At 42.1% G+C, this 17,837-nt stretch overlaps 1 protein-coding gene across 1 annotated transcript; it reads right to left on the minus strand.

Moving 5' to 3' along the window:
• Positions 1-1,007: 1,007 nt before the first annotated feature.
• LOC139534835 (receptor-type tyrosine-protein phosphatase O-like) lies at positions 1,008-13,006 on the minus strand. The gene is made up of 4 exons (XM_071334289.1): positions 12,918-13,006; positions 10,631-10,677; positions 8,790-9,320; positions 1,008-1,207 (listed from the first exon to the last, which is right to left on the minus strand). The coding sequence occupies exons 1-4, from the start codon at positions 13,004-13,006 to the stop codon at positions 1,008-1,010; spliced, it is 867 nt and encodes a 288-aa protein (XP_071190390.1).
• Between the last annotated feature and the right edge of the window lie 4,831 nt (positions 13,007-17,837).

Consider the following 17,837-nt stretch of genomic DNA (forward strand, 5'->3'; position numbering starts at 1 on the left):
CAGTGTTAGGGTCAGGGTCAGGTCAGGGTCAGGTCAGGGTCAGGGTCAGGGTCAGGCTATACATACTGAGATAGAAGGTGAACCCTGTATATGCGATGCTCTCCCTGGCCTCACAGTCTCCTGCCGAGCTCAGTGTTAGGGTCAGGGTCAGGGTCAGGGTTAGGGTCAGTGTTAGGGTCAGTGTTAGCGTCAGTGTTAGCGTCAGTGTCAGTGTCAGTGTTAGGATCAGGGTCAGGGTCAGGTCAGGGTCAGGGTCAGGTCAGGGTCAGGTCAGGGTCAGGTCAGTGTCAGGTCAGGGTCAGGGTCAGGGTCAGGTCAGTGTCAGGGTCAGGTCAGTGTCAGGGTCAGGGTCAGTGTTAGGGTCAGGGTTAGGATCAGGGTCAGGGTCAGGTCAGGGTCAGGCTCAGTGTTAGGGTCAGGGTCAGTGTTAGGGTCAGGTCAGGGTCAGGGTCAGGGTCAGTGTTAGGGTCAGGATCAGGTCAGGGTCAGGGTCAGTGTTAGGGTCAGTGTTAGGGTCAGTGTTAGGATCAGGGTCAGGGTCAGGGTCAGGGTTAGGGTCAGGGTCAGGTCAGGGTCAGGGTCAGTGTTAGGGTCAGGGTCAGGGTCAGGGTCAGGCTATACATACTGAGATAGAAGGTGAACCCTGTATATGCGATGCTCTCCCTGGCCTCACAGTCTCCTGCCGAGCTCAGTGTTAGGATCAGGGTCAGGGTCAGGTCAGTGTTAGGGTCAGGTCAAGGTCAGGGTCAGGGTCAGTGTTAGGGTCAGGGTCAGTGTTAGGATCAGGGTCAGGGTAAGGGTCAGTGTTAGGGTCAGGTCAGGGTCAGGTCAGTGTCAGGGTCAGGGTCAGGGTCAGTGTTAGGATCAGGGTCAGGGTCAGGTCAGGGTCAGGGTCAGGCTATACATACTGAGATAGAAGGTGAACCCTGTATATGCGATGCTCTCCCTGGCCTCACAGTCTCCTGCCGAGCTCAGTGTTAGGGTCAGTGTTAGGGTCAGGGTCAGGGTCAGGTCAGGGTCAGGGTCAGGGTCAGGCTATACATACTGAGATAGAAGGTGAACCCTGTATATGCGATGCTCTCCCTGGCCTCACAGTCTCCTGCCGAGCTCAGTGTGGTGACCTGGACTCTGTAGGTACCAGGCTCTGTCAGCTCCGTGAAGAACTCATGAGTGTTCTCGTCCACCGTGGCCGTCTCTGTAGAGTTACCTGAGGACGGGGGAGACACGGCTCAGAGAGGGTCAAACAGGTCACAACAGATACCATTCAGCTAGTGTCTTCATCTGACAACATAAGACCCCTTACTCCAGGAGTAGTGATCTAGGATCAGGTCACAACAGATACCATTCAGCTAGTGCCTTCATCTGACAACATAGGAGCCCTTACTCCAGGAGTAGTGATCTAGGATCAGGTCACAACAGATACCATTCAGCTAGTGTCTTCATCTGACAACATAGGAGCCCTACTCCAGGAGTACTGATCTAGGATCAGGTCACAACAGATACCATTCAGCTAGTGCCTTCATCTGACAACATTAGAGCCCTACTCCAGGAGTACTGGTCTAGGATCAGGTCACAACAGATACCATTTAGCTAGTGTCTTCATCTGACAACATAGGAGCCCTTACTACAGGAGTACTGATCTAGGATCAGGTCACAACAGATACCATTCAGCTAGTGTCTTCATCTGACAACATAGGAGTCCTTACTCCAGAGGTACTGATCTAGGATCAGGTCACAACAGATACCATTCAGCTAGTGTCTTCATCTGACAACATAGGAGTCCTACTCCAGGAGTACTGATCTAGGATCAGGTCACAACAGATACCATTCAGCTAGTGCCTTCATCTGACAACATAGGAGCCCTTACTCCAGGAGTACTGATCTAGGATCAGGTCACAACAGATACCATTCAGCTAGTGTCTTCATCTGACAACATAGGAGCCATACCCCAGGAGTACTGATCTAGGATCAGGTCACAACAGATACCATTCAGCTAGTGTCTTCATCTGACAACATAGGAGCCCTACTCCAGGAGTAGTGATCTAGGATCAGGTCACAACAGATACCATTCAGCTAGTGTCTTCATCTGACAACATAGGAGTCCTTACTCCAGGAGTACTGATCTAGGATCAGGTCACAACAGATACCATTCAGCTAGTGTCTTCATCTGACAACATAAGAGCCCTACTCCAGGAGTACTGATCTAGGATCAGGTCACAACAGATACCATTCAGCTAGTGTCTTCATCTGACAACATAGGAGCCCTTACTCCAGGAGTACTGATCTAGGATCAGGTCACAACAGATACCATTCAGCTAGTGTCTTCATCTGACAACATAAGAGTCCTTACTCCAGGAGTACTGATCTAGGATCAGGTCACAACAGATACCATTCAGCTAGTGTCTTCATCTGACAACATAAGAGCCCTACTCCAGGAGTACTGATCTAGGATCAGGTCACAACAGATACCATTCAGCTAGTGTCTTCATCTGACAACATAGGAGCCCTTACCCCAGGAGTACTGATCTAGGATCAGGTCACAACAGATACCATTCAGCTAGTGTCTTCATCTGACAACATAAGAGTCCTTACTCCAGGAGTACTGATCTAGGATCAGGTCACAACAGATACCATTCAGCTAGTGTCTTCATCTGACAACATTAGAGCCATACTCCAGGAGTACTGATCTAGGATCAGTCTCATTCATTATGATCTTACTGTGAATGTGGTCTAGGATCAGTCTCATTCATGATGATCTTACTGTGAATGTGGTCTAGGATCAGTCTCATTCATGATGATCTTACTGTGAATGTGGTCTAGGATCAGTCTCATTCATGATGATCTTACTGTGAATGTGGTCTAGGATCAGTCTCATTCATGATGATCTTACTGTGAATGTGCTCTAGGATCAGTCTCATTCATTATGATCTTACTGTGAATGTGGTCTAGGATCAGTCTCATTCATTATGATCTTACTGTGAATGTGGTCTAGGATCAGTCTCATTCATGATGATCTTACTGTGAATGTGGTCTAGGATCAGTCTCATTCATGATGATCTTACTGTGAATGTGGTCTAGGATCAGTCTCATTCATGATGATCTTACTGTGAATGTGGTCTAGGATCAGTCTCATTCATTATGATCTTACTGTCAATGTGGTCTAGGATCAGTCTCATTCATGATGATCTTACTGTGAATGTGGTCTAGGATCAGTCTCATTCATGATGATCTTACTGTGAATGTGGTCTAGGATCAGTCTCATTCATGATGATCTTACTGTGAATGTGGTCTAGGATCAGTCTCATTCATGATGATCTTACTGTGAATGTGGTCTAGGATCAGTCTCATTCATGATGATCTTACTGTGAATGTGGTCTAGGATCAGTCTCATTCATCATGATCTTACTGTGAATGTGGTCTAGGATCAGTCTCATTCATTATGATCTTACTGTGAATGTGATCTAGGATCAGTCTCATTCATTATGATCTTACTGTGAATGTGGTCTAGGATCAGTCTCATTCATTATGATCTTACTGTGAATGTGGTCTAGGATCAGTCTCATTCATTATGATCTTACTGTGAATGTAGTCTAGGATCAGTCTCATTCATTATGATCTTACTGTGAATGTGGTCTAGGATCAGTCTCATTCATTATGATCTTACTGTGAATGTGGTCTAGGATCAGTCTCATTCATTATGATCTTACTGTGAATGTGGTCTAGGATCAGTCTCATTCATTATGATCTTACTGTGAATGTGATCTAGGATCAGTCTCATTCATTATGATCTTACTGTGAATGTAGTCTAGGATCAGTCTCATTCATTATGATCTTACTGTGAATGTGGTCTAGGATCAGTCTCATTCATTATGATCTTACTGTGAATGTAGTCTAGGATCAGTCTCATTCATTATGATCTTACTGTGAATGTAGTCTAGGATCAGTCTCATTCATTATGATCTTACTGTGAATGTGGTCTAGGATCAGTCTCATTCATGATGATCTTACTGTGAATGTGGTCTAGGATCAGTCTCATTCATGATGATCTTACTGTGAATGTAGTCTAGGATCAGTCTCATTCATTATGATCTTACTGTGAATGTGGTCTAGGATCAGTCTCATTCATTATGATCTTACTGTGAATGTAGTCTAGGATCAGTCTCATTCATTATGATCTTACTGTGAATGTGGTCTAGGATCAGTCTCATTCATGATGATCTTACTGTGAATGTGATCTAGGATCAGTCTCATTCATTATGATCTTACTGTGAATGTAGTCTAGGATCAGTCTCATTCATTATGATCTTACTGTGAATGTGGTCTAGGATCAGTCTCATTCATTATGATCTTACTGTGAATGTAGTCTAGGATCAGTCTCATTCATTATGATCTTACTGTGAATGTAGTCTAGGATCAGTCTCATTCATGATGATCTTACTGTGAATGTGCTCTAGGATCAGTCTCATTCATGATGATCTTACTGTGAATGTGGTCTAGGATCAGTCTCATTCATGATGATCTTACTGTGAATGTGGTCTAGGATCAGTCTCATTCATGATGATCTTACTGTGAATGTGGTCTAGGATCAGTCTCATTCATTATGATCTTACTGTGAATGTGGTCTAGGATCAGTCTCATTCATGATGATCTTACTGTGAATGTGGTCTAGGATCAGTCTCATTCATGATGATCTTACTGTGAATGTGCTCTAGGATCAGTCTCATTCATGATGATCTTACTGTGAATGTAGTCTAGGATCAGTCTCATTCATGATGATCTTACTGTGAATGTGGACTAGGATCAGTCTCATTCATGATGATCTTACTGTGAATGTGGTCTAGGATCAGTCTCATTCATTATGATCTTACTGTGAATGTGGTCTAGGATCAGTCTCATTCATTATGATCTTACTGTGAATGTGGTCTAGGATCAGTCTCATTCATGATGATCTTACTGTGAATGTGATCTAGGATCAGTCTCATTCATGATGATCTTACTGTGAATGTGGTCTAGGATCAGTCTCATTCATGATGATCTTACTGTGAATGTGGTCTAGGATCAGTCTCATTCATTATGATCTTACTGTGAATGTGGTCTAGGATCAGTCTCATTCATGATGATCTTACTGTGAATGTGGTCTAGGATCAGTCTCATTCATGATGATCTTACTGTGAATGTGCTCTAGGATCAGTCTCATTCATGATGATCTTACTGTGAATGTAGTCTAGGATCAGTCTCATTCATGATGATCTTACTGTGAATGTGGTCTAGGATCAGTCTCATTCATGATGATCTTACTGTGAATGTGGTCTAGGATCAGTCTCATTCATTATGATCTTACTGTGAATGTGGTCTAGGATCAGTCTCATTCATTATGATCTTACTGTGAATGTGGTCTAGGATCAGTCTCATTCATTATGATCTTACTATGAATGTGGTCTAGGATCAGTCTCATTCATTATGATCTTACTGTGAATGTGGTCTAGGATCAGTCTCATTCATTATGATCTTACTGTGAATGTGATCTAGGATCAGTCTCATTCATTATGATCTTACTGTGAATGTAGTCTAGGATCAGTCTCATTCATTATGATCTTACTGTGAATGTGGTCTAGGATCAGTCTCATTCATTATGATCTTACTGTGAATGTAGTCTAGGATCAGTCTCATTCATTATGATCTTACTGTGAATGTAGTCTAGGATCAGTCTCATTCATTATGATCTTACTGTGAATGTGATCTAGGATCAGTCTCATTCATGATGATCTTACTGTGAATGTGGTCTAGGATCAGTCTCATTCATGATGATCTTACTGTGAATGTAGTCTAGGATCAGTCTCATTCATTATGATCTTACTGTGAATGTGGTCTAGGATCAGTCTCATTCATTATGATCTTACTGTGAATGTAGTCTAGGATCAGTCTCATTCATTATGATCTTACTGTGAATGTGGTCTAGGATCAGTCTCATTCATGATGATCTTACTGTGAATGTGATCTAGGATCAGTCTCATTCATTATGATCTTACTGTGAATGTAGTCTAGGATCAGTCTCATTCATTATGATCTTACTGTGAATGTGGTCTAGGATCAGTCTCATTCATTATGATCTTACTGTGAATGTAGTCTAGGATCAGTCTCATTCATTATGATCTTACTGTGAATGTAGTCTAGGATCAGTCTCATTCATTATGATCTTACTGTGAATGTGATCTAGGATCAGTCTCATTCATGATGATCTTACTGTGAATGTGGTCTAGGATCAGTCTCATTCATGATGATCTTACTGTGAATGTAGTCTAGGATCAGTCTCATTCATTATGATCTTACTGTGAATGTGGTCTAGGATCAGTCTCATTCATTATGATCTTACTGTGAATGTAGTCTAGGATCAGTCTCATTCATTATGATCTTACTGTGAATGTAGTCTAGGATCAGTCTCATTCATTATGATCTTACTGTGAATGTGGTCTAGGATCAGTCTCATTCATTATGATCTTACTGTGAATGTGGTCTAGGATCAGTCTCATTCATGATGATCTTACTGTGAATGTGGTCTAGGATCAGTCTCATTCATGATGATCTTACTGTGAATGTGGTCTAGGATCAGTCTCATTCATTATGATCTTACTGTGAATGTGGTCTAGGATCAGTCTCATTCATGATGATCTTACTGTGAATGTGGTCTAGGATCAGTCTCATTCATGATGATCTTACTGTGAATGTGCTCTAGGATCAGTCTCATTCATGATGATCTTACTGTGAATGTAGTCTAGGATCAGTCTCATTCATGATGATCTTACTGTGAATGTGGTCTAGGATCAGTCTCATTCATGATGATCTTACTGTGAATGTGGTCTAGGATCAGTCTCATTCATTATGATCTTACTGTGAATGTGGTCTAGGATCAGTCTCATTCATTATGATCTTACTGTGAATGTGGTCTAGGATCAGTCTCATTCATTATGATCTTACTGTGAATGTAGTCTAGGATCAGTCTCATTCATTATGATCTTACTGTGAATGTAGTCTAGGATCAGTCTCATTCATTATGATCTTACTGTGAATGTAGTCTAGGATCAGTCTCATTCATTATGATCTTACTGTGAATGTGATCTAGGATCAGTCTCATTCATGATGATCTTACTGTGAATGTGGTCTAGGATCAGTCTCATTCATGATGATCTTACTGTGAATGTAGTCTAGGATCAGTCTCATTCATTATGATCTTACTGTGAATGTGGTCTAGGATCAGTCTCATTCATTATGATCTTACTGTGAATGTAGTCTAGGATCAGTCTCATTCATTATGATCTTACTGTGAATGTGGTCTAGGATCAGTCTCATTCATGATGATCTTACTGTGAATGTGATCTAGGATCAGTCTCATTCATTATGATCTTACTGTGAATGTAGTCTAGGATCAGTCTCATTCATTATGATCTTACTGTGAATGTGGTCTAGGATCAGTCTCATTCATTATGATCTTACTGTGAATGTAGTCTAGGATCAGTCTCATTCATTATGATCTTACTGTGAATGTAGTCTAGGATCAGTCTCATTCATTATGATCTTACTGTGAATGTGATCTAGGATCAGTCTCATTCATGATGATCTTACTGTGAATGTGGTCTAGGATCAGTCTCATTCATGATGATCTTACTGTGAATGTAGTCTAGGATCAGTCTCATTCATTATGATCTTACTGTGAATGTGGTCTAGGATCAGTCTCATTCATTATGATCTTACTGTGAATGTAGTCTAGGATCAGTCTCATTCATTATGATCTTACTGTGAATGTGGTCTAGGATGAGTCTCATTCATGATGATCTTACTGTGAATGTAGTCTAGGATCAGTCTCATTCATGATGATCTTACTGTGAATGTAGTCTAGGATCAGTCTCATTCATTATGATCTCACTGTGAATGTGGTCTAGGATCAGTCTCATTCATTATGATCTTACTGTGAATGTAGTCTAGGATCAGTCTCATTCATTATGATCTTACTGTGAATGTGGTCTAGGATCAGTCTCATTCATTATGATCTTACTGTGAATGTGGTCTAGGATCAGTCTCATTCATGATGATCTTACTGTGAATGTGGTCTAGGATCAGTCTCATTCATGATGATCTTACTGTGAATGTGGTCTAGGATCAGTCTCATTCATTATGATCTTACTGTGAATGTGGTCTAGGATCAGTCTCATTCATGATGATCTTACTGTGAATGTGGTCTAGGATCAGTCTCATTCATGATGATCTTACTGTGAATGTGCTCTAGGATCAGTCTCATTCATGATGATCTTACTGTGAATGTAGTCTAGGATCAGTCTCATTCATGATGATCTTACTGTGAATGTGGTCTAGGATCAGTCTCATTCATGATGATCTTACTGTGAATGTGGTCTAGGATCAGTCTCATTCATTATGATCTTACTGTGAATGTGGTCTAGGATCAGTCTCATTCATTATGATCTTACTGTGAATGTGGTCTAGGATCAGTCTCATTCATTATGATCTTACTGTGAATGTGGTCTAGGATCAGTCTCATTCATTATGATCTAACTGTGAATGTGGTCTAGGATCAGTCTCATTCATTATGATCTTACTGTGAATGTGATCTAGGATCAGTCTCATTCATGATGATCTTACTGTTAATGTGGTCTAGGATCAGTCTCATTCATTATGATCTTACTGTGAATGTGGTCTAGGATCAGTCTCATTCATGATGATCTTACTGTGAATGTGGTCTAGGTTCTTATTGACCACCGTAGAGGCCTTTAGCTTACTGTCTCTGTAGATGTAGACGTTGAAACCGTCGTATGTGGTGGGGGGTCGGGGGGGTAGCCAGCGTAGCTCCAGCAGTACGGGGGGAAAGCGGGTGGGGGTGACGGAGGTCTCTGGGGGCAGGCCCATGGCAGAGCCCGGCTCATTGGAGTCCTCATACTCTGGAACCACCGCGTTCACAAACTCCTCCTCTCCATCCGTAGGGGAGGGACTATCGTAGGACTCCGGCCAATAGGGCTGCGTGGCGGTCTCTTCTTCTGTGTTGTTAGAGATAGAGGTGGCATAGCCTGTAGAGCTGTTGGAGCCCTGAGGGGCGGAGCTGTAGGAGACCTGGGTGGTTCCGCCCACCACCTCCTCTGAGATCACTTCCTGTATCTCCTGGTTCTCCTGTAATTCCTGTTCCTCTACGAGGGGGACATCCCGTGCCCGCCGGGGCGTGTCCTGGGTCGCCTCGGAGCCAGGGACCCCCCCTGGTAGCACCCTCTGGCTGAGTGGGACGATGTTATGGGAGATGTTGAGGGGAGGGTTGGGCACTGCAGGGAAACACAAACATTAATATTAGTTTACCATCTCCATAGATATGCTGTTGCTATTGGTCCTGAGTCTGTTCCCTGGTCAATGTACCTGTCCTGTAATGTAGTAGTTACCTGTCCTGTAATGTAGTAGTTACCTGTCCTGTAATGTAGTAGTTACCTGTCCTGTAATGTAGTAGTTACCTGTCCTGTAATGTAGTAGTTACCTGTCCTGTAATGTAGTAGTTACCTGTCCTGTAATGTAGTAGTCACCTGTCCTGTAATGTAGTAGTTACCTGTCCTGTAATGTAGTAGTTACCTGTCCTGTAATGTAGTAGTTACCTGTCCTGTAATGTAGTAGTTACCTGTCCTGTGTTGTAGTAGTTACCTGTCCTGTAATGTAGTAGTTACCTGTCCTGTAATGTAGTAGTTACCTGTCCTGTAATGTAGTAGTTACCTGTCCTGTAATGTAGTAGTTACCTGTCCTGTAATGTAGTAGTTACCTGTCCTGTAATGTAGTAGTTACCTGTCCTGTAATGTAGTAGTCACCTGTCCTGTAATGTAGTAGTTACCTGTCCTGTAATGTAGTAGTTACCTGTCCTGTAATGTAGTAGTTACCTGTCCTGTAATGTAGTAGTTACCTGTCCTGTGTTGTAGTAGTTACCTGTCCTGTAATGTAGTAGTTACCTGTCCTGTAATGTAGTAGTTACCTGTCCTGTAATGTAGTAGTTACCTGTCCTGTAATGTAGTAGTTACCTGTCCTGTAATGTAGTAGTTACCTGTCCTGTAATGTAGTAGTTACCTGTCCTGTAATGTAGTAGTTACCTGTCCTGTAATGTAGTAGTTACCTGTCCTGTAATGTAGTAGTTACCTGTCCTGTAATGTAGTAGTTACCTGTCCTGTAATGTAGTAGTTACCTGTCCTGTAATGTAGTAGTTACCTGTCCTGTAATGTAGTAGTTACCTGTCCTGTAATGTAGTAGTTACCTGTCCTGTAATGTAGTAGTTACCTGTCCTGTAATGTAGTAGTTACCTGTCCTGTAATGTAGTAGCTACCTGTCCTGTAATGTAGTAGTTACCTGTCCTGTAATGTAGTAGCTACCTGTCCTGTTATGTAGTAGTTACCTGTCCTGTAATGTAGTAGTTACCTGTCCTGTAATGTAGTAGTTACCTGTCCTGTAATGTAGTAGCTACCTGTCCTGTAATGTAGTAGTTACCTGTCCTGTAATGTAGTAGCTACCTGTCCTGTTATGTAGTAGTTACCTGTCCTGTAATGTAGTAGTTACCTGTCCTGTAATGTAGTAGTTACCTGCCCTGTAATGTAGTAGTTACCTGTCCTGTGTTGCCGGGGTTCATGGGATATGTAGTAGTTACCTGTCCTGTAATGTAGTAGTTACCTTTCCTGTAATGTAGTAGTTACCTGTCCTGTAATGTAGTAGTTACCTGTCCTGTAATGTAGTAGTTACCTGTCCTGTAATGTAGTAGTCACCTGTCCTGTAATGTAGTAGTTACCTGTCCTGTAATGTAGTAGTTACCTGTCCTGTAATGTAGTAGCTACCTGTCCTGTAATGTAGTAGTTACCTGTCCTGTAATGTAGTAGCTACCTGTCCTGTTATGTAGTAGTTACCTGTCCTGTAATGTAGTAGTTACCTGTCCTGTAATGTAGTAGTTACCTGTCCTGTAATGTAGTAGTTACCTGTCCTGTTATGTAGGAGTTACCTGTCCTGTAATGTAGTAGTTACCTGTCCTGTAATGTAGTAGTTACCTGTCCTGTAATGTAGTAGTTACCTGTCCTGTAATGTAGTAGTTACCTGTCCTGTAATGTAGTAGTCACCTGTCCTGTAATGTAGTAGAGACCTGTCCTGTAATGTAGTAGCTACCTGTCCTGTAATGTAGTAGTTACCTGTCCTGTAATGTAGTAGTTACCTGTCCTGTAATGTAGTAGTTACCTATCCTGTAATGTAGTAGTTACCTGTCCTGTAATGTAGTATGTACCTGTCCTGTAATGTAGTAGCTACCTGTCCTGTAATGTAGTAGTTACCTGTCCTGTAATGTAGTAGTTACCTGTCCTGTAATGTAGTAGTTACCTGTCCTGTAATGTAGTAGTTACCTGTCCTGTAATGTAGTAGCTACCTGTCATGTAATCTAGTAGTTACCTGTCCTGTAATGTAGTAGCTACCTGTCCTGTAATGTAGTAGTTACCTGTCCTGTAATGTAGTAGTTACCTGTCCTGTAATGTAGTAGTTACCTGTCCTGTAATGTACTAGTTACCTGTCCTGTAATGTACTAGTTACCTGTCCTGTAATGTAGTAGTTACCTGTCCTGTGTTGCCGGGGTTCATGGGTTATGTAGTAGTTACCTGTCCTGTAATGTAGTAGTTACCTGTCCTGTGTTGCCGGGGATCATGGGTTATGTACTAGCTACCTGTCCTGTGTTGCCGGGGTTCATGGGATATGTAGTAGTTACCTGTCCTGTAATGTAGTAGTTACCTGTCCTGTAATGTAGTAGTTACCTGTCCTGTAATGTAGTAGTTACCTGTCCTGTAATGTAGTAGTTACCTGTCCTGTAATGTAGTAGTTACCTGTCCTGTGTTGCCGGGATTCATGGGATATGTAGTAGTTACCTGTCCTGTAATGTAGTAGTTATTTGTCCTGTAATGTAGTAGCTACCTGTCCGGTAATGTAGTAGTTACCTGTCCTGTAATGTATTAGTTACCTGTCCTGTGTTGCCGGGGTTCATGGGTTATGTAGTAGTTACCTGTCCTGTAATGTAGTAGTTACCTGTCCTGTAATGTAGTAGCTACCTGTCCTGTAATGTAGTAGCTACCTGTCCTGTAATGTAGTAGTTACCTGTCCTGTAATGTAGTAGGTACCTGTCCTGTGTTGTAGTAGTTACCTGTCCTGTAATGTAGTAGTTACCTGTCCTGTAATGTAGTAGTTACCTGTCCTGTAATGGAGTAGTTACCTGTCCTGTGTTGTAGTAGTTACCTGTCCTGTAATGTAGTAGTTACCTGTCCTGTAATGTAGTAGTTACCTGTCCTGTAATGTAGTAGTTACCTGTCCTGTAATGTAGTAGTTACCTGTCCTGTAATGTAGTAGTTACCTGTCCTGTTATGTAGTAGCTACCTGTCCTGTGTTGTAGTAGTTACCTGTCCTGTGTTGCCGGGGGTCATGGGTTATGTAGTAGTTACCTGTCCTGTAATGTAGTAGGTACCTGTCCTGTAATGTAGTAGTTACCTGTCCTGTAATGTAGTAGTTACCTGTCCTGTAATGTAGTAGTTACCTGTCCTGTAATGTAGTAGTTACCTGTCCTGTAATGTAGTAGTTACCTGTCCTGTAATGTAGTAGTTACCTGTCCTGTAATGTAGTAGTTACCTGTCCTGTAATGTAGTAGTTACCTGTCCTGTAATGTAGTAGTTACCTGTCCTGTAATGTAGTAGTTACCTGTCCTGTGTTGTAGTAGTTACCTGTCCTGTGTTGCCGGGGTTCATGGGATATGTAGTAGTTACCTGTCCTGTGTTGCCGGGGGTCATGGGTTATGTAGTAGTTACCTGTCCTGTGTTGTAGTAGTTACCTGTCCTGTAATGTAGTAGTTACCTGTCCTGTTATGTAGTAGTTACCTGTCCTGTGTTGTAGTAGTTACCTGTCCTGTGTTGCCGGGGTTCATGGGATATGTAGTAGTTACCTGTCCTGTGTTGCCGGGGGTCATGGGTTATGTAGTAGTTACCTGTCCTGTGTTGTAGTAGTTACCTGTCCTGTAATGTAGTAGTTACCTGTCCTGTTATGTAGTAGTTACCTGTCCTGTGTTGTAGTAGTTACCTGTCCTGTGTTGCCGGGGGTCATGGGTTATGTAGTAGTTACCTGTCCTGTGTTGTAGTAGTTACCTGTCCTGTAATGTAGTAGTTACCTGTCCTGTTATGTAGTAGTTACCTGTCCTGTGTTGTAGTAGTTACCTGTCCTGTGTTGCCGGGGTTCATGGGATATGTAGTAGTTACCTGTCCTGTGTTGCCGGGGGTCATGGGTTATGTAGTAGTTACCTGTCCTGTGTTGTAGTAGTTACCTGTCCTGTAATGTAGTAGTTACCTGTCCTGTAATGTAGTAGTTACCTGTCCTGTAATGTAGTAGTTACCTGTCCTGTAATGTAGTAGTTACCTGTCCTGTGTTGTAGTAGTTACCTGTCCTGTAATGTAGTAGTTACCTGTCCTGTAATGTAGTAGTTACCTGTCCTGTAATGTAGTAGTTACCTGTCCTGTAATGTAGTAGTTACCTGTCCTGTAATGTAGTAGTTACCTGTCCTGTAATGTAGTAGTTACCTGTCCTGTAATGTAGTAGTTACCTGTCCTGTAATGTAGTAGTTACCTGTCCTGTAATGTAGTAGTTACCTGTCCTGTAATGTAGTAGTTACCTGTCCTGTAATGTAGTAGTTACCTGTCCTGTAATGTAGTAGTTACCTGTCCTGTAATGTAGTAGTTACCTGTCCTGTAATGTAGTAGTTACCTGTCCTGTAATGTAGTAGTTACCTGTCCTGTAATGTAGTAGTTACCTGTCCTGTAATGTAGTAGTTACCTGTCCTGTAATGTAGTAGTTACCTGTCCTGTAATGTAGTAGTTACCTGTCCTGTAATGTAGTAGTTACCTGTCCTGTAATGTAGTAGTTACCTGTCCTGTAATGTAGTAGCTACCTGTCCTGTAATGTAGTAGTTACCTGTCCTGTAATGTAGTAGCTACCTGTCCTGTTATGTAGTAGTTACCTGTCCTGTAATGTAGTAGTTACCTGTCCTGTAATGTAGTAGTTACCTGTCCTGTAATGTAGTAGCTACCTGTCCTGTAATGTAGTAGTTACCTGTCCTGTAATGTAGTAGCTACCTGTCCTGTTATGTAGTAGTTACCTGTCCTGTAATGTAGTAGTTACCTGTCCTGTAATGTAGTAGTTACCTGTCCTGTGTTGCCGGGGTTCATGGGATATGTAGTAGTTACCTGTCCTGTAATGTAGTAGTTACCTTTCCTGTAATGTAGTAGTTACCTGTCCTGTAATGTAGTAGTTACCTGTCCTGTAATGTAGTAGTTACCTGTCCTGTAATGTAGTAGTTACCTGTCCTGTAATGTAGTAGTTACCTGTCCTGTAATGTAGTAGTTACCTGTCCTGTAATGTAGTAGCTACCTGTCCTGTAATGTAGTAGTTACCTGTCCTGTAATGTAGTAGCTACCTGTCCTGTTATGTAGTAGTTACCTGTCCTGTAATGTAGTAGTTACCTGTCCTGTAATGTAGTAGTTACCTGTCCTGTAATGTAGTAGTTACCTGTCCTGTTATGTAGGAGTTACCTGTCCTGTAATGTAGTAGTTACCTGTCCTGTAATGTAGTAGTTACCTGTCCTGTAATGTAGTAGTTACCTGTCCTGTAATGTAGTAGTTACCTGTCCTGTAATGTAGTAGTCACCTGTCCTGTAATGTAGTAGAGACCTGTCCTGTAATGTAGTAGCTACCTGTCCTGTAATGTAGTAGTTACCTGTCCTGTAATGTAGTAGTTACCTGTCCTGTAATGTAGTAGTTACCTATCCTGTAATGTAGTAGTTACCTGTCCTGTAATGTAGTATGTACCTGTCCTGTAATGTAGTAGCTACCTGTCCTGTAATGTAGTAGTTACCTGTCCTGTAATGTAGTAGTTACCTGTCCTGTAATGTAGTAGTTACCTGTCCTGTAATGTAGTAGTTACCTGTCCTGTAATGTAGTAGCTACCTGTCATGTAATCTAGTAGTTACCTGTCCTGTAATGTAGTAGCTACCTGTCCTGTAATGTAGTAGTTACCTGTCCTGTAATGTAGTAGTTACCTGTCCTGTAATGTAGTAGTTACCTGTCCTGTAATGTACTAGTTACCTGTCCTGTAATGTACTAGTTACCTGTCCTGTAATGTAGTAGTTACCTGTCCTGTGTTGCCGGGGTTCATGGGTTATGTAGTAGTTACCTGTCCTGTAATGTAGTAGTTACCTGTCCTGTGTTGCCGGGGATCATGGGTTATGTAGTAGCTACCTGTCCTGTGTTGCCGGGGTTCATGGGATATGTAGTAGTTACCTGTCCTGTGTTGTAGTAGTTACCTGTCCTGTAATGTAGTAGTTACCTGTCCTGTAATGTAGTAGTTACCTGTCCTGTAATGTAGTAGTTACCTGTCCTGTAATGTAGTAGTTACCTGTCCTGTAATGTAGTAGTTACCTGTCCTGTGTTGCCGGGATTCATGGGATATGTAGTAGTTACCTGTCCTGTAATGTAGTAGTTATTTGTCCTGTAATGTAGTAGCTACCTGTCCGGTAATGTAGTAGTTACCTGTCCTGTAATGTAGTAGTTACCTGTCCTGTGTTGCCGGGGTTCATGGGTTATGTAGTAGTTACCTGTCCTGTAATGTAGTAGTTACCTGTCCTGTAATGTAGTAGCTACCTGTCCTGTAATGTAGTAGTTACCTGTCCTGTAATGTAGTAGTTACCTGTCCTGTAATGTAGTAGGTACCTGTCCTGTGTTGTAGTAGTTACCTGTCCTGTAATGTAGTAGTTACCTGTCCTGTAATGTAGTAGTTACCTGTCCTGTAATGGAGTAGTTACCTGTCCTGTGTTGTAGTAGTTACCTGTCCTGTAATGTAGTAGTTACCTGTCCTGTAATGTAGTAGTTACCTGTCCTGTAATGTAGTAGTTACCTGTCCTGTAATGTAGTAGTTACCTGTCCTGTTATGTAGTAGTTACCTGTCCTGTAATGTAGTAGTTACCTGTCCTGTTATGTAGTAGCTACCTGTCCTGTGTTGTAGTAGTTACCTGTCCTGTGTTGCCGGGGGTCATGGGTTATGTAGTAGTTACCTGTCCTGTAATGTAGTAGTTACCTGTCCTGTAATGTAGTAGTTACCTGTCCTGTAATGTAGTAGTTACCTGTCCTGTAATGTAGTAGTTACCTGTCCTGTTATGTAGTAGCTACCTGTCCTGTGTTGTAGTAGTTACCTGTCCTGTGTTGCCGGGGGTCATGGGTTATGTAGTAGTTACCTGTCCTGTAATGTAGTAGTTACCTGTCCTGTAATGTAGTAGTTACCTGTCCTGTAATGTAGTAGTTACCTGTCCTGTGTTGTAGTAGTTACCTGTCCTGTGTTGCCGGGGTTCATGGGATATGTAGTAGTTACCTGTCCTGTGTTGCCGGGGGTCATGGGTTATGTAGTAGTTACCTGTCCTGTGTTGTAGTAGTTACCTGTCCTGTAATGTAGTAGTTACCTGTCCTGTTATGTAGTAGTTACCTGTCCTGTGTTGTAGTAGTTACCTGTCCTGTGTTGCCGGGGTTCATGGGATATGTAGTAGTTACCTGTCCTGTGTTGCCGGGGGTCATGGGTTATGTAGTAGTTACCTGTCCTGTGTTGTAGTAGTTACCTGTCCTGTAATGTAGTAGTTACCTGTCCTGTTATGTAGTAGTTACCTGTCCTGTGTTGTAGTAGTTACCTGTCCTGTGTTGCCGGGGGTCATGGGTTATGTAGTAGTTACCTGTCCTGTGTTGTAGTAGTTACCTGTCCTGTAATGTAGTAGTTACCTGTCCTGTTATGTAGTAGTTACCTGTCCTGTGTTGTAGTAGTTACCTGTCCTGTGTTGCCGGGGTTCATGGGATATGTAGTAGTTACCTGTCCTGTGTTGCCGGGGGTCATGGGTTATGTAGTAGTTACCTGTCCTGTGTTGTAGTAGTTACCTGTCCTGTAATGTAGTAGTTACCTGTCCTGTAATGTAGTAGTTACCTGTCCTGTAATGTAGTAGTTACCTGTCCTGTAATGTAGTAGTTACCTGTCCTGTGTTGTAGTAGTTACCTGTCCTGTAATGTAGTAGTTACCTGTCCTGTAATGTAGTAGTTACCTGTCCTGTGTTGTAGTAGTTACCTGTCCTGTAATGTAGTAGTTACCTGTCCTGTAATGTAGTAGTTACCTGTCCTGTAATGTAGTAGTTACCTGTCCTGTAATGTAGTAGTTACCTGTCCTGTAATGTAGTAGTTACCTGTCCTGTAATGTAGTAGTTACCTGTCCTGTAATGTAGTAGTTACCTGTCCTGTAATGTAGTAGTTACCTGTCCTGTAATGTAGTAGTCACCTGTCCTGTAATGTAGTAGTTACCTGTCCTGTAATGTAGTAGTTACCTGTCCTGTAATGTAGTAGTCACCTGTCCTGTAATGTAGTAGTTACCTGTCCTGTAATGTAGTAGTTACCTGTCCTGTAATGTAGTAGTTACCTGTCCTGTAATGTAGTAGTTACCTGTCCTGTAATGTAGTAGTTACCTGTCCTGTAATGTAGTAGTTACCTGTCCTGTAATGTAGTAGTTACCTGTCCTGTAATGTAGTAGTTACCTGTCCTGTAATGTAGTAGTTACCTGTCCTGTAATGTAGTAGTTACCTGTCCTGTAATGTAGTAGTTACCTGTCCTGTAATGTAGTAGTTACCTGTCCTGTAATGTAGTAGCTACCTGTCCTGTAATGTAGTAGTTACCTGTCCTGTAATGTAGTAGTTACCTGTCCTGTGTTGTAGTAGTTACCTGTCCTGT

The sequence above is a fragment of the Salvelinus alpinus genome, chromosome 11, assembly GCF_045679555.1.
Source record: "Salvelinus alpinus chromosome 11, SLU_Salpinus.1, whole genome shotgun sequence".
Taxonomy (NCBI): domain Eukaryota; kingdom Metazoa; phylum Chordata; class Actinopteri; order Salmoniformes; family Salmonidae; genus Salvelinus; species Salvelinus alpinus.

Excerpts from the sequence above, each read along its gene's own strand:
- LOC139534835 (XM_071334289.1), bottom strand. The coding sequence starts at position 13,006 with ATGACCCCCGGCAACACAGGACAGGTAACTACTACATATCCCATGAAC. Across the intron at positions 9,321-10,630 it reads ACCCCGGCAACACAGGACAG|TGCCCAACCCTCCCCTCAAC; the intron begins GTAACTACTACA and ends GTTTCCCTGCAG. Across the intron at positions 1,208-8,789 it reads CGTCTACATCTACAGAGACA|GTAACTCTACAGAGACGGCC; the intron begins GTAAGCTAAAGG and ends CCCCGTCCTCAG.